The sequence below is a fragment of the Rattus norvegicus genome, chromosome 17 (genome assembly GCF_036323735.1).
Source record: "Rattus norvegicus strain BN/NHsdMcwi chromosome 17, GRCr8, whole genome shotgun sequence".
In the NCBI taxonomy this organism is placed as follows: domain Eukaryota; kingdom Metazoa; phylum Chordata; class Mammalia; order Rodentia; family Muridae; genus Rattus; species Rattus norvegicus.
Genome location: NC_086035.1, coordinates 92,224,724 through 92,240,233, shown reverse-complemented (window position 1 = coordinate 92,240,233; position 15,510 = coordinate 92,224,724). Strand labels below are relative to the sequence as shown.

Genomic DNA, 15,510 nt, shown 5'->3' with positions numbered 1-15,510 from the left:
CTTCTTGAGGGTCAAGCTGCTTCTACGTGTGGACTCAGTGGGGTCATCTCAAATTGTCAAAGCATTAATAAAAATATTAGGAGAATCAAGCCACAACCAGAAACAGCAAGACAAGCTAACATCAGAGACGAACTGATGATGAGAAGTATGCACAGGAAGACAAACAACAGAATCTAAGACTACTTGGCATCATCAGAGTCCAGTTCTCCCTTCAAAGGAAATATTGGATATCCAAATACACTGGAAAGGCAAGACTTAGATTTTAAATCCCGTTTTATCATGACGATGGGGGACTTAAAGAAGGTCAGAAATGACTCCCTTAAGGAAATACAGGACAACACTGGTAAACAAGTACAAGCCCTTAAAGAGGAAACACAAAAATCCCTTAAAGAATTACAGGAAAACACAACCAAGCAGTAGATGGAATTAAACAAAACCATCCATGAGTGAAAAATGTAAATAGAAACAATAGAGAAAGCACAAAGAGAGACAACACTGGAGAGAGAAGATCTGGGGAAGAGATTAGGAGTCGTAGATGTGAGATTCACCAACAGAATACAAGAAAGAGAAGATAGAATCTCAGGGGCAGAAGATACCATGGAAAATATCAGAAGAACCGTCAAAGACAATGGAAAAAGCAGAAAGTTCTCAGCCCAAAACATACAGGAAATCCATGGAAGAATGAGAAGCACAAACCTTATGAATATAGGTATATAAGAGAGAGAAGACTCCAAACTTAAAGGGCCAGTAAATATCTTCAACATATTATAGAAGAAAACTTCCCTAACCTAAAGAAAGAGATGCGCATAAACATACAAGAAACATACAGAACTCCAAACAGACTGTAACAGAAAAGAAATTTCTCCTGTCACATAAAAGTCAAAACACCAAATGCAGAAAAAAATGAAAGAAATTTCAAAGAAGTAAGGGGGTAAGGTCAAATAACACATGAAGGCAGACCTATAAGAATTACACTGGTCTACTCACCAGAGATTATGAGAGCCAGAAGGTCCTGGAGAGACGTCATACAGAACCTAAGAGAGCACAACTGTGAGCCCAGGCTATTATATCCAGCAAAACTCTCAATTAACATAGACAAAGTATCCAAGATATTCCATGACAAATCCAAATTTACAAAATCTCTTTCTACAAATACAGCCCTACAAAGGATATTATGTGGAAAAGCCCAACACAAGGAGGGAAACCACACCCAAGGAAAAGCAAGAAAGTTAATCTCTTTGCAAGCAAAATAAAGAAGAGAAACACACAAAGATAATACCACCTCTAAATACAAAAATACCAGAAAGCAACAATCACTATTCCTTAATATCTCTCAACAACAATGGACTCAATTCTCCAATAAAAAGATACAGACTGACAGATTGGATACGTAAAGAGTACCCAGCATTTTGCTCCATAGGAAATACATCTAAGAGACAAATATTGACCCTACCCCAGAGTAAAAGACTGGAAAAGGACTTTCCAAGCAAATGGTCAAAGGAAGCCAGTGAGAGTAGCCATTCTAATGTTGAATAAACCAAATTCAGTAAAAAAGATAAGAAAGAAAACGTCATATTCATCAAAGGAAAAATCCACCAAGATGGACTCTCAATCCTAAATGTCTATGCTCCAAATGCAAGGGCATATACATTCATAAAAGAAACCTTACTAAAGGTCAAATCACACCTTGTACCTCACACAATAATAGAGCAAGGTTTCAACACCGCTCTCTCATCAATGGACAGACCATGGAAATAGAAATTAAACAGACATAGAGAAATTAACAGAAGTTGTGACCCAAATGTACTTAACAGATATTAATAGAACACTTCATCCTAAAACAAAAGGATACACCTACTTCTCAGCACCTCATGGTATCTTCTCAAAAATGAACCATATAACCGATCATGGAAACAGAATTTCAACAGAGATGTAGAGAAACTAACAGAAGTTATGAGACAAATGGATTTAACAGATATTTATAGAATATTCCGTCCTAAAAAAAGGTTATACCTTCTTCTCAGAATCTCCTGGACCCTTTCCCAAAATTAACCATATAATCAGTCACTGAACAGGCCTGAACAGATACAGGAAGATAGAAATAGTCCCATGCATTCCATCATATTCCCACAGACTAAGGCTGATCTGCAATAACAACAATAACGAAAGAACGCCCATATATACATGGAAGTTGAACAATGCTCTACTCACTTATAACTTAGTCAAGGAAAAAATGAAGAAATTAAAAGACTTCTTAGAGTTTAATGAAAATGAAGGTAAAACATATCCAAACTTTGGGACACAACAAAAGCTGTGTGAAGAAGAAAACTCATAACTGTGAGTGACTGCAAAAAAGAAAAAGACAGGGGAGAGCATACATCAGTTCCTTGACAGCACACATGAAAGCTCTAAAACAAAATGAAGCAAGTGCATCCAAGAGGAGTAGAAGGTAGGAAATAATCAAACTCAGGGCTGAAATCAACCAAGTAGAAAGGAAAAATGTCTATACAAGAATCAACAAAACCAAGAGCTGGTTCTCTGAGAAAATCAATAAGATAGATAAACTCGTAGAAAGACTAACCAGAGGGCACAGAGAGTGTGTCCAAATTAACAAAATCAGAAATGAAAAGGGAGACATAACAACAGAATCTGAGGAAATTAAAAGGATCATCAGGTCCTACTAAAAAAAAGCCTATATTCAACAAAATTAAAAATCTGGAGGAAATGAATAGTTTTCTAGACAAATATCACGTACCAAAGTTAAACCATGAACAGGTAAACCATCTAAATTACCCCATAACTCCTAAAGAAGTAGAACCAGTGATTAATTGTCTGCAAATCAAAAAGAGCCCACCACAAGATGGGTTTAATGCAGAATTCTATCAGACCTTCATAGAAGACCTCATACCAATATTCCCCAAACTATTCCACAAATTAGAAACAGACAAAACACAACAAATGTCTTCTATGAAGCCACAATTACTTATACCACAGAAAGACCCAACAATGAAAGAGAATTATAGACCAAATTCCCTACTGAATATCAACACAAAAATACTCAATAAAATTCTAGCAACCAGATCCAAGAACACATCAAAATGTTCATCCATCACGAGGAAGTAGACTTCATCCCAGGAATAGAGGGATGGTTCAATAAATGGAAATCCAACGACATAATCCACTTTATAAAATACTCAAAGATAAACACTACATGATCATTTCATTAGATGCTGAGAAAGGAATTGACAAAATTCAACACCCTTGCATAATAAAAGTCCTGAAAAATCAGGAATTCAAGACCCATACCTAAACACAGTGAAAGCAATGTACAGGAAACCACAGCGAACATCAAACTAAATGGAGACAAATGTTAAACAGTCCCACTAAAATCAGGGAATAGACAAAGCTGCGCATTCTCTCGCTATTTAATAATAAATATAGTTTTCAAAGTCTAAGCCAGAATAATCAGACAACAAAAGAATGTCAAAGAGATACAAAGTGGAAAGTAAGAAATCAAAATATCACTATTTGCAGATGATGTCATAGTATACTTAAGGGATGACAAGAGTTCCACCAGAAAACTACTAAGCCTGATAATGAGCAAAGTGGCTGTGTATAAAATTTACTCAAAGATATCAGTAGCCATTTTCTACTCAAAGGTTAAACAGGCTGAGAAAGAAATTAGGGAATGATACCCTTCATATTACTCCCAAATAATACATAATACCATGGTATGACTTTAACCAAGACAGTGAAAGATCTGTATGACAAGAACTTCCAGTCTCTGAAGAAAGAAATTGAAGAAGATGTCAGAAGATGGAAAGACCTATCATGCTCATGGATTGGCAGAATTAATATGGTAAAAATGGCCATTTTGTCAAACGCAATGTACAGATTCAATATACTCTCCAAAATACCAACTGAATTCTTCATAGAGACAGTATGAGCAATTTGCATTTTTGTTTGGAATAACAACAACAACAAACAAAACAAAACAAAACAAAGAAACAAAAAGGAACGAAAGTAGTTAAAAGGACTCTCAACAATAAAAGAAAAGACCTTCTGGTGGAATCTTCATCCCTGACTTCAGCAGTATTACACAGCAGTAGTTATGAAAACTGCATGTTAGTTGTACAGAGACAGACAGATAGATCAGTGGAATTTAATTGAAAACCCAAAAATGAACCCACACACCTATGGTCACTTGATCTTTGACAAAGGAGCTAAAGCCATTCAATGGAAAAAAGATAGCATTTTCAAGAAATGGTGCTATTTCAACTTGATGTCAGTATGTAGAAGAATGCAAATAGATTCATTCTTATCTCCCTGTACAAAGCTTAAGTCCAAGTGGATCAAGGGCCTCCTCATCAAACCAGATACACTCAAACCAATAGAAAAAAAAGTGGGGAAGAGTCTGAAACACATGGGCACTGGGGAAATTTTCCTGACTAGATCACCAATGGCTTATGCTCTAAGGTCAAGAATCTACAAATGGGACCTCATAAAACTACAAAGCTTCTGTAAGGCAAAGGACTTTATCATTAGGACAAAAAGGCAACCAACAGATTGGGAAAAGATCTTTCCCAAACCTACAACTGAAAGAGGGCTAATATCCAAAATATACAAAGAATTCAAGAAGTTAGACTCCAGTGAGTCAGAGAACCAATGAAAAAATGGGGTACAGTGTTAAAGAAAGAATTCTCAGCTCGGGAATATTGAATGTCGGAAAAGCACCTAAAGAAATGTTCAACATACATCTGTAGTCATCCAGGGAATGCAAATTGAAACAACCGTGAGATTCCACCTCACACCAGTCAGAATGACTAAGAAAAAAAAAAACTCAGGTGACAGCAGATGCTGGCAAGGATGAGGAGAAAGAGGAACACTCCTGCATTGATGGTGGGATTTTAAACTGGTACAACCTCTCTGGAAATCCCTGGGTAGGTTCTTCAGAAAATTGAAAATTGGACTCTCTGAGGTTCCTGCTATATTTCTCTTGGCCATATTCCCAAAAGATGTTCCAACATAAAACAAAAACCCCAAAAGAACAACAATTCCAACCAACCAGAGCTCCTAGGGAGTAATCCACTACCCACAGAGTACACATAGACTGACCCATGGCTCTAGCTGCATATGTAGCCAAGCACGGCCTTGTTGGGTACCAATGGGAGGAGAAACCCTTTGTCCTGCCATGTCTGGACCTCCCACTGCAGTGGAATTTCAGGGCGGGGAGACAGGAAAGGTAGATATTTGGGGAGGGGAACATGCTTATAGAAGAAGGGGGAGGGCAAATGGGATGGGGGATTATGAATATGATATCAGGAAAGAGAATAACATTTGAAATCTAAGTACAATTAAAAAAATAGAAAAGAAAAGAAAAATAAAGAAAAATTATCCAGTAAAAATAAAATAAAATAAAAAAATATAAAAAGAGCAAACTACAAAAATACAGTTACATACAATCAGCCTTAAGGGAACTAGCTCGGTGTATATGGGTGTTTGCTGGGCAAATATAGACATGAGTTTAAATCTCCATAAAAATAACATCTGACTACATATGTGCCTCTAAACTAAGCCTTGCGAGCAGCAGACAAAATATTGGTGCTGGCATGCCAACCTAGCTTCAAGTTCAGACACCATCTCAAAGGACTAAGCAGGACACTGATAGAGCAGGAAACCTGAACTACTCCTCTAGACTGTGCATGCGAACAAATGCTCACAACCAGGTGTACACACACACACACACACACACACACACACACACACACACACACACACGCATAAAATATTTTTTGAAGAGTATTGAAGACAATGTTAACATAACTAAGGTAAAGAGAGGAGCCAATAAAACACCCGGTGTAGTCTCAGAGTGTCTCCTCAACACATCACATTGCAAAGACATCATGTCTGGATTCAGCCTCCTTTACCAAACTCACTCCAGAGAGCTGCTGCAATCCTCCAGCCACATGAGGATGCAACAAAAGGCACAGCCCACAAGTTAATGTCCTGGCTGACTGGCCTGTGGCATTTTGTTGTAACCCATGAGTCTCATGCAACAACCCCAAAGCCACACTGTCAGGCTCTCTCACTGAAGCTCAGGCTTGCTGGCAGCTCCTGCTGAGACTAGTTTTCTGTTCTTTGATATTTCATGAGTGATACTCTAATTCAGGCTCGTCTATAGCACACACAGAGGCTGCATGCAAAACTCCTACGTTAGGTTGACCTCCTGAGCTGTTCAATAAGTTGCAAAATAGTGTTATGACTGAACATCTCACAATCCTCTGAGTTTCCCTCAGATGATGATGTGAGTTTGGTAAGCTCAAACATATGATTTCCTTGTTCTTTTACCAATAAAATGAATTATAGTTATATCAGATGTCTTTATAATATGTACCCCAAACCAAAAGTATACAGAAGAGACAAATAACCACGTTTTACATAAATAACAATGCAGATGCTTCTGAAAAGCCTGACTTTTAAGTAAGGACACCTTTACTATTGGTGACATTTTTTTTCAATTTTTGTGTTTATTAACTTGAGTATTTCTTATTTACATTTCGAGTGTTATTCCCTTTCCCAGTTTCCAGGCCAACAATCCCCTAACCCCTCTTCCTCCTCCCCTTCTTTATGGTTGTTCCCCTCCCCATCCACCCCCCTTTGCCACCTCCCCCCAACAATCACGTTCACTGTGGGTTCAGTCTTAGCAGGATATTGGTGAATTTTGAAAATGTTTTGAAAAGAAATATTTGAATATAACAAAAGATTCTTAATTTTTGTTTTCTACTATATTTCAAAATCACCATATTACTTTAACTTTTATACTCTATCTTATTAAATATGATTGAATAAATTTTTTTCATACTTTGTCCTTTTCATTGGAAGTTTTCTTTGAAGACCTACAAAAATATAATATACTTTCTGATGAATATTAAATTTGTAAAATAAAACAGAAAAATGTTTATTTCTCCTATTCATAAAATTTACCAGCTATTAGAAATAAAATAATTTTCTACAAAAGAAATATGCGGTAGACAAGAAGGGGAACATTAATATACAATGAATACCATGACTGCAATCATAAAAAGATTGAAATTAAGACTGGAACACAGCTCAGGTTGACAGAAGGCACTGCTTGTGCACAGGAGTTGAGTTCAGTGGCCAGAAGCCATGCTGTGTGTCTCACAACCAACTCTAACTCCAGATCTACAAACACGTAAAACCTGTGGCTTCCACCACCAACTCTAGTCATGTCTGTATACAACTACAAGCACAGACATGTACATGTTATTTAAAATAATGATGATAATATTAACATTTTTAAAAATAATATATTTTGTTCAAATATTAAAGGCATTAAGACAAGGGAAAATGTCCTTCCTCATTTGTTTGATACAAGCAAATACACTAACATCTCCATTGTCATTTCCAGTAAGAACTTGGAATGAGGTAGACACAAACTGTACCAGGATTTTAAATCCAGAAGTGTTCAAAACACAATACAGAGCTAAGATCACAAAAGGGGTCAAGGGAGCTCCACTGGCCCAAACCTGCTCAGGGAAGACATGAGCAGTTGCTTTAGCCTGGAAATGTTCACTAAATCTTCATTTATGTCTTCACAGTTTTGGTTGGTGTTTGGTTGAGAACTTTTGCTCTATTTATCAAATCTTGGCGAAGAAAATCTTGTTCTGTTTAACAAACCATGTGTGCCTCTGCCTTCGGGGTTGAGGATTCTAAGATGACTATTGATCAGTTATTTTCTCTATCATTTAGAAACTATCAATCCTAGCTTTCTGTCTGGTGAGAAACTGGATGAAGACTCTATGGGAAAAACATGGGAAAGTCTCACCCCTAGGGATGGTAGTCACACTGCAGTTTGGTCAAAGTATGCCAGGGTCAGTGAGAAGTTAACATTTTGTTCTTATGTGAGTCCAAGAAAATGATCTACTTTTCTCAAGTGCAGATGGGATAGCTTCCACAAACCAACAGTTGTTACAGAATGTTAGGGTCTAAGTGAAAAATGAACCATGTTATCCATTGACTAATATATGAATGTTTCTGTGTGCCCTTTAGCTTGTGTCATATTAAATGCAAGCTGGAGTAATTTGAGAAAAAACTGAATTGAGTTTAGGTAAGGTCATGGAACCTTTTAATTGATTGATGACATTGAGTATAAGGTCATGGCTCCACATAAGTACGTAACTGTATAATATTACAAACAATAAAGCAAACTAATACACTGTCCATAAACCAGTGTTGGATATCAGTTGTGAATCGCTTATTATAATTCATATGATACCACTCATTATTTTTAAAGTAGAAAGAGGCTTTATTGGGGTTTGGATATCTACTATCAAGAGAGGATCCTGTGCTTGAACATTGGTCTCTGGCATGTGACCCTGTTTTCTGAGGTTGTAGAAAATCTGAAAAACATAACCTAGCAGAAAGAAGTAGGTCATAGGAGATATAGGGACTGCTAACTGGGTGTAACCATCTTCCTCAAGTCTCTACTGCCTCACTGACCATAATTCTTTCCTGTCTGGAGGACAGAAAATAAAGAAAACAAGTGGACTGTGCCCAACCCTCATTGGTCCATTTCAGCTCTGACCTCAAAAGGAACCATTGTGAGGTCATTTACTTCCTTAGTTACTGAAAACACATCCTGTCTGTACAGGGCATTAGCTGTTGGTTGGTGGCTGGGTTAGTTGGTTGGTTTGGTTGGTTTGGTTGGCTGGTTGATTGGATGGTTGGTTGGTTGGTTGGTTGGTTGGCTGGTTGGTTGGTTGGTTGGTTGGACAGCAATTGCATTTATTCAGTTAGCCACTGAACTTGGATATTCATGAATTGTTGAATCTGAACACAGTGAGTTTTCCTCTATATTCCTATGTCTCACTTTAGACTTGTTTGTTTTCTGTATTTAAACTAAGTCTCTGTTCCTGTATATTTTTGTTTGAATATTGAATAGGAGAATTTTTCTTTGTTGATTTGATTCATCACCCGATTTTGCATTGTCATATTTTACATGTATTTATTCCATGAACTAATTTTGAACAATAGTTTATGATAACAAAACAGCACGAACAATCTCCTAATGGCATTTCCAGACATGTACATAAAGAACTTTGACCATATTCCCATGATCACACTTTCCCTGGTTTGTCCCTTTCAGGTTCCTCAGTTTTTCCCTTTTAGTTTGTTCCCTTTCTTTCCAAGTACTGGCCCAATTGTTCAAGTTCTCCTATTCAGAGGACTGGTAGGCTACATTGGGTGGTCTATTAAGAAAAGGCACCAACAGGTCTCTGTGATTTAGCAGGAAGCCTCCCCCTAGCGGGTTAACTTGGGATCTTCCTTGCAGTGCAAACTCATGACCCTATGCAAGCTACAAGGCAATGCTTAGATCCTAATTTTTTGACGATAACTATGAAAGTAGATAGATGAATAGAATTCAAGGACAGAATAGATATGAGCCTAAGAAGATCCAGTTTTATACTGCCAAGAAGAACTTTCCAAAGTGAGACATATGATACTATGACCCTTCATTTACCTGGGTCATTCTGTTGGCAGCTGACATTCCATTGAATTGCTATCTTCTATCTTCAGGAGAACAAATGTGACTCTGAAGCTAGTGTGGTACCAGGCACAGGAGGTCGGGCCAATAATGAACTTGAAGCAAAGAAACAAGCATGGGCCTTTGAGTCTTGCTGGCAAAACAGCTTAAAGTACACGTCCAGGAAAAAAAGTGCCTAGTGCTGGAATGGTCTCCCAGCATTCCACTGGACTCAGTCAAACAACATTTAGAGAAAGAGAGGGAATTTTATATTGACAATGTGCCTCTCCAAATTTCCAAACCTAGGCTTGAATAAAACTACTTCCACCATTCCTATAGTTTTTATCTGCTAGTGGAATGGGAGTGCAGAACAGAACCTTCATAGTCAAGCAACAAGGAGCCTTTCAGGATCCTTTTTGCTTTCGATGACATTGCTGAGGAAGGAGGGTTGTATTCCCTGGGACATTCAAAAATCTAACATCTGATTAGAGACCTAACAAGTAGGACTTTGAAGCCCATGGCTGGACCATACCTGTACCTCTGTTTCATTGTTTGAAGGTTTAGCTTGTTAGCATTGCTAGGAAACGCTTTGTGTGCAATGTGTACACATGAGGTGTTTCTATATGACTATGAACATTTCAAGAGGGAATGTCCTTCCTTGACCTCTGCTAAACTGCAGTCCATTTCCTTTGGCATCTGTCATGGAGTTGGTTCTTAGTGAGTCCTGTCAGATTCCTTTAATGTGTAAAATTGATGAGTTGTGGTGAGAGGGGATAGCAGCATACATTCAAACACATGCAAATGGCTCATAAAAGCCCTTGAACCTCTGTCATTAATGTCATAATCTCATGTGTAAGCCCAATGGGTCTAAAGTTACTTTCTAGAGCTTTGGGAACATAGATCAAGCAAAAATACATAGCAGCCACTTCTTTCTTTCATTTCGCATGTGTGTTTTTGTTCCATGAGACAGACGCTCCTGGAGCACAGGCTGGAATCATCATTTCCGAGTAGCCAAAGATTACTTGAAGTGATGATCTTCCTCCTCCACTTTCACAAATTTTATAATTAACATGGGCTCATCTTTATGAGGCTATCCTGACTTTAACTTTGTCCTATGTCTGTCAGAGGAGCCTGAGGAACTCTCATCACTCTGGGTCCAGGTAGCTTACCCAAGTCTAGATTTTTCTTATCTGACTGTTTTGTGCCAATTCCTACTTCAACTTTCAACCCCAATTCAACAGCAGTAAGATGTGGATACACAGGAAACTGCTACAGGGCACAACATGTCACCTGCACCAAAGATACACTGATCTCATACTTTTTCTTGACCCTCTGGGAATACATACACAGGGCCAGTTAGAATTAGAAAGCAGCCTTGGTACATAATTAATTTTTTGGGTACTTGTCCTTGCCTTGCTAACATCCTGATGCACAAGTAATCAACTTCTGTTGTTTTGAAGGTCAAACAGAAGGCATTTTGTTTGAGAGCAGAAGGACCCAGAGTTCCAGAACAAGGCACCATCTACTACATCAGTTGTTTATAGGTTCCCGGCTTAGGGGTGTTTACTTGATCCTTTGGAACATATCAGCTCACAGTTTCTAGATCTTGAGCTTTGGTCAGAAGTCTCAAGCCTGAGGGCAGGCAATATGGGATTAATGGTGTCATATTCCTCTCAGCCCCCAAAACGGTAGTCTCATGTCCAGGGGTGCAATGAGTAATAGCATTTTGTCACAACAATCAAGGTAGTCAGGACTTACAATCCTTTAGCAACCACTTGTCGGAGTTCAAAAAGTACATAGAATACATTGAATATGGACATGAATTATTACAAACTTATGAAGTCTGGGGTCCATGTGAAAAGCAAGGCAATGTCCATCAACTTGCCATTGAATATCAGAATCCATTAAAAACTGGAGGGCCAAAGCTCTGGCGTCCATTGTCATTCTCAGGATTCCTTGTTTGATTATTAATGACAAAAGTGTCCTTGTTAAAGATGGAGTGTTAAAGTTTGAACATTGTTCCCATTAGGTGGTGCAATTTTGGTTTAATTATGGTCCTTGGGCAGGGGTACAAGTAGGAAGAAATGGGTCACTGGGTAACACTGGGGACAGACTCTTGAGTCAAACCTGCCCTCTAGTGCTCTAATGACCAAGACTAGCCTTCCTGTCCATGGAGACAGAAGTAGAGGAGAAGGAATGGACCGTGCCTAGCCACAGTGTTGGCTGCTCTTTGCTCTAACCTCCCAAGGAACACTGTGACAATGGATAGACACCTGTCTACTTACAGCTCTGATTGAGGCTGCATTCTGTCCTTACAGGTACAGAAGCTGTTGCTTGGCTGGAAAGAAATTAGAGTTTGAGGACACAGAAATTATACTTGGACATTCAGGAGCTGTTGGACCCTGACATAGTGAGTTTCTCCAACTTTGGACACTTCAACTTGCTCTTTTTGACTTTGGTTTCTGTATTTGCTGGCTTGAGTTATGCATTTCCATTTCCATGTTTTTTATTATCTTCTATTTCACGTTTTATTAAATTATGTTTGCTATGTTAGAGTATTATATTTTTTCACTTCATATGTATGACAGATTTGCATCCTCATATGCCTTGAGTACCATATCCCAGATGCATTCTGTGGAGGTCAGAAGAGGGAGTCAGGTTTTCTGGGTCTGGAGTTACAGGTGGTTGTGAGTCTCTCACACCATCCCTAAGATTGATACAATAACATATTCACATAGCATAACTCAGTTATGTAAGAAAATAAAATCTCTCTATACCTGTCTATAGTTCCACTTCCCCGAAATCTGATTCCTTTGCTAACCTGACAACTCATACTAATAAAATTATATAGAAAGGCTTGTATCACTATTTTAAGTGGTGTATACCACCTGTGAGTGTGCTGTATAGGTGTGCTTAGAGTCGAGAGGTGTAGTAAACCCTGGAGCTGGAGTTAGGGTAGCTGTGGGCACCTGTGTTCTGAGATCCACCTACAGGTCCTCTGCCTGAGTAGCCAAATTTGGGAACTCCAGATGCAGATCGCCATCCTGCACAGTATATGTTTACGGGAATCTGTTCTCTTTACACCTTCTCTTGAAGCTGATATTCTAGATGCCTCTACTCAAAGAGAATGCTGAGATCAGGAGAGAGGATGGTGAGCTTTTCCAATTTAGTGGCTTTTAGTGTCTAGGATTCCCTCAGTTTGCAGTTGGTCCCTGACAACCGCCTCTATGTCATATTTTGCATCTGCTCCTTTGCAGTAGGTCCTTGTCCTTCCCTTCCCAATATGTAAAGTACATGTCTAGATTGTGTGATGTTTTTCTGAGCTTTTTTTCTCATCTCTTTAATGTAGGAATTTGAGCGTATCAACATGTTCTGGGGCCTGTTTTTAAATGTCTGTTTTATTTCTCATTGCAAGTTTGCTTCTAGCCATATAAAGGAGGGCCTGATCATGGAGCAGGACCCAGAGAGCCGAGACTCTATCGAGAACTTTACCACTGACTATAAGATCATAAGAACCCTGGGAAGGGGACGATTTTCAGTAGTAAAAATGGCCTACCACATCCCAACCCTCACCTGTGTAGCTATAAAAGTTCTCAAGAGCACCGAGAAGTGATCCTCAGTGATGAGCAGGGAAGTTGACATTCTAAAGTCCCTGGGCCATCCTCATATCATCAAGGTGGTCGAAGTGGTCCAGACAAGAGAGGCCACCCACCTGGTCATGGAGCATGCCTCTCAGGGAGACCTACTGGACCGAATCCGGGAATGTGGATATTTAAAATCCTGGGAGGCCCAAAAAATGTTTAGACAGATATTAGAGCAGTACAATTCTGCCATGACAATAATATTGTCCACCGAGACATAAAGGCCAACAACATTTTGATAGACGGAAGGTCGAATGCCAAGCTCTGTGATTTTGGCCTAGCTGCTAAAACACTTCCTGGGCAGAAGCTGATTGATTTCTGTGGCATGCTGCCATACTGTGCGCCAGAATTCTTTGAAGCTGAGGAATATGAGGGCCGCCCATTTGACGTATGGAGTGTAGGTGTCGTCCTCTTCTTCATGGTGACTGGGCACTTGCCTTTCCTAGGCAAGTCATTTGCAGAGGTGAGGAGACAAATCAGTTCAGCCAATTTCAGCATTCCGCCTCATGTTGCCAACGATATTTTCAATGTTATAGTGGAAATGCTGATGATAAATCCCAGCAGGAGGCCCAGCATCCAGCAAATTATGATGCGCCCCATGATCAAAGACAGCCAGGCCTACTCACCACCGACATCCATACAGACGTTCAGAGGAACACCAAGCCCTAGCACCATCAAAGCCATGAGAGTCATGAGGCATACACCTGAGAAAAGCACTGAGTCTCTGATAGACCAAAATATCAACGAGGTGCTGGCAACATACTTGATTCAACAGCACAAGCCACTCAGGAAAGTCTGCACACACCACCAAGTGGAGCCAGGTCTAGAAGATCTTCACTCCTTCCCTCGTTTTCTTAAGAGAAAGGGACCTCTTCTCTCCTCCTTCACCTTGTCCTCAAATTCATCCAATATTCGGGAGAAGGAGGATAGGAAGAATTCCAGGAAGGTTGTCAGAAGGCATGATGTGGGCTACCAGCAAACAAGGACCAACACTCTCCACCTCGACCTCCTGGACTGTCCTATAGCTGAAGAATTCAAGGATAACAGGCTGCAAATCAGGAAGACATTCTCAGACTCCAAGACTGTGTTGTCTTGTAGTCTAACTGAACATATCCAGTCACCTCGACTTCAATACACCTATTCCACTACAGCAGACAGGAATGTGTCCTCCTTCATACCGCCACATGATTTCTGTGCATCACTACAGACACCTAAGGGGATAAGCCTTGCAGGCTGCTCTGGAGATACCTGGCAGAGAGAGACACTCATGGACAAAAACACCTTCATCAAGGAAGAGGCCATGGTTCATGAAGATACCGTCACTAGTGGCCAGCCACAAGTGCCTTGCCCAGCTTCCCGTCGGGGATGGCGTCACCACTGGAAGGGGTTTAAAAAGACAATTAGTAGAAGCCTTCGAAACCTGTGCTGCTGTCTGCCACCACCATCAGAAAATCAAGTCTCCTGCAATAACTTGGCTCTCAGGAAGAGAGGAGAACATTGTGTCACCCACAGAACCAGGTGGGTGCATGTCCTCATTCATTTCATCCATATTCCCTCCTGTCCTTTGTGACAAATGAGGATGGTCCTTGAGGCACACAGAAACTTGACAAACTGTAACTTCAGAAAGATTAAGTCCATAGAAACCCCTGAAGGGTGTTCTGATGCTTTGTGAGTCATAAGGGGAATCAGAGACACTGATTAAAGCAGGACGAGAGGGAGGTGGGGGCATGCCCAAATGGGGCAGAGAGTCCTAAGACAACCAGTGGGGTGCTATGACTCTTTATGGAAAGCACAGGAAGTTCTCTGTTTTTCAGACACCAAGAGCCTCTTTTCTGTCTTTTCCTTTTCAAGTCCTGAAGAACAGCAGCCTCAGCTCCCTGGCTTTTAAGCCAGTGATGGGGGTTGGCCTGGCTGAAAATTATACAGTCTCAGAGGAGCCAGGCCAGATGTCCAGGTGCCTGTGTGCTTGCAGGCCCCTTCTCCAGAGGAAGAGCTGTCCACACCACAGCAAGGTCTCTCCAGGTAAAGCCCCAGGCAGGAAGGCCTGCCTTTTCACTGTGTCTTGCTCAGAAGGGAGGGATGAAGTAGAACAGTGCTCTAAAAGTGTCAGTGGATCAGTAGCCCTCTGCCCTCTCTTCTTGCAGAGGTAAACATCAGAGATTGTTCTGTGGGACTGTACTGTTCTTTGCTTCCTGTTTCTTGCAGAGAACATGGTCTTCATCATGAAGTAGACTTCTCAGAAAAGTGTCCCTAGTCAGCCCCTCAGACCTGAGCTAAAATGGGTTCCCAGGTTGAATATGAGACCTCTATGTCTCCTCTGAAGGG

The 15,510-nt window shown here is 40.1% G+C and overlaps 1 protein-coding gene across 1 annotated transcript in view; it reads left to right on the top strand.

The window, feature by feature from the left end:
• The window catches only part of LOC134478913 (sperm motility kinase X-like), a 76,740-nt gene extending 63,583 nt beyond the window's left edge, over positions 1-13,157 (top strand). Inside the window, exon 6 of the mRNA XM_063276850.1 lies at positions 12,894-13,157. Within this exon, the coding sequence (XP_063132920.1) occupies positions 12,894-13,157 (264 nt within the window). The remainder of the gene's footprint in view (positions 1-12,893) is intronic.
• The last annotated feature ends 2,353 nt before the right edge of the window (positions 13,158-15,510 follow it).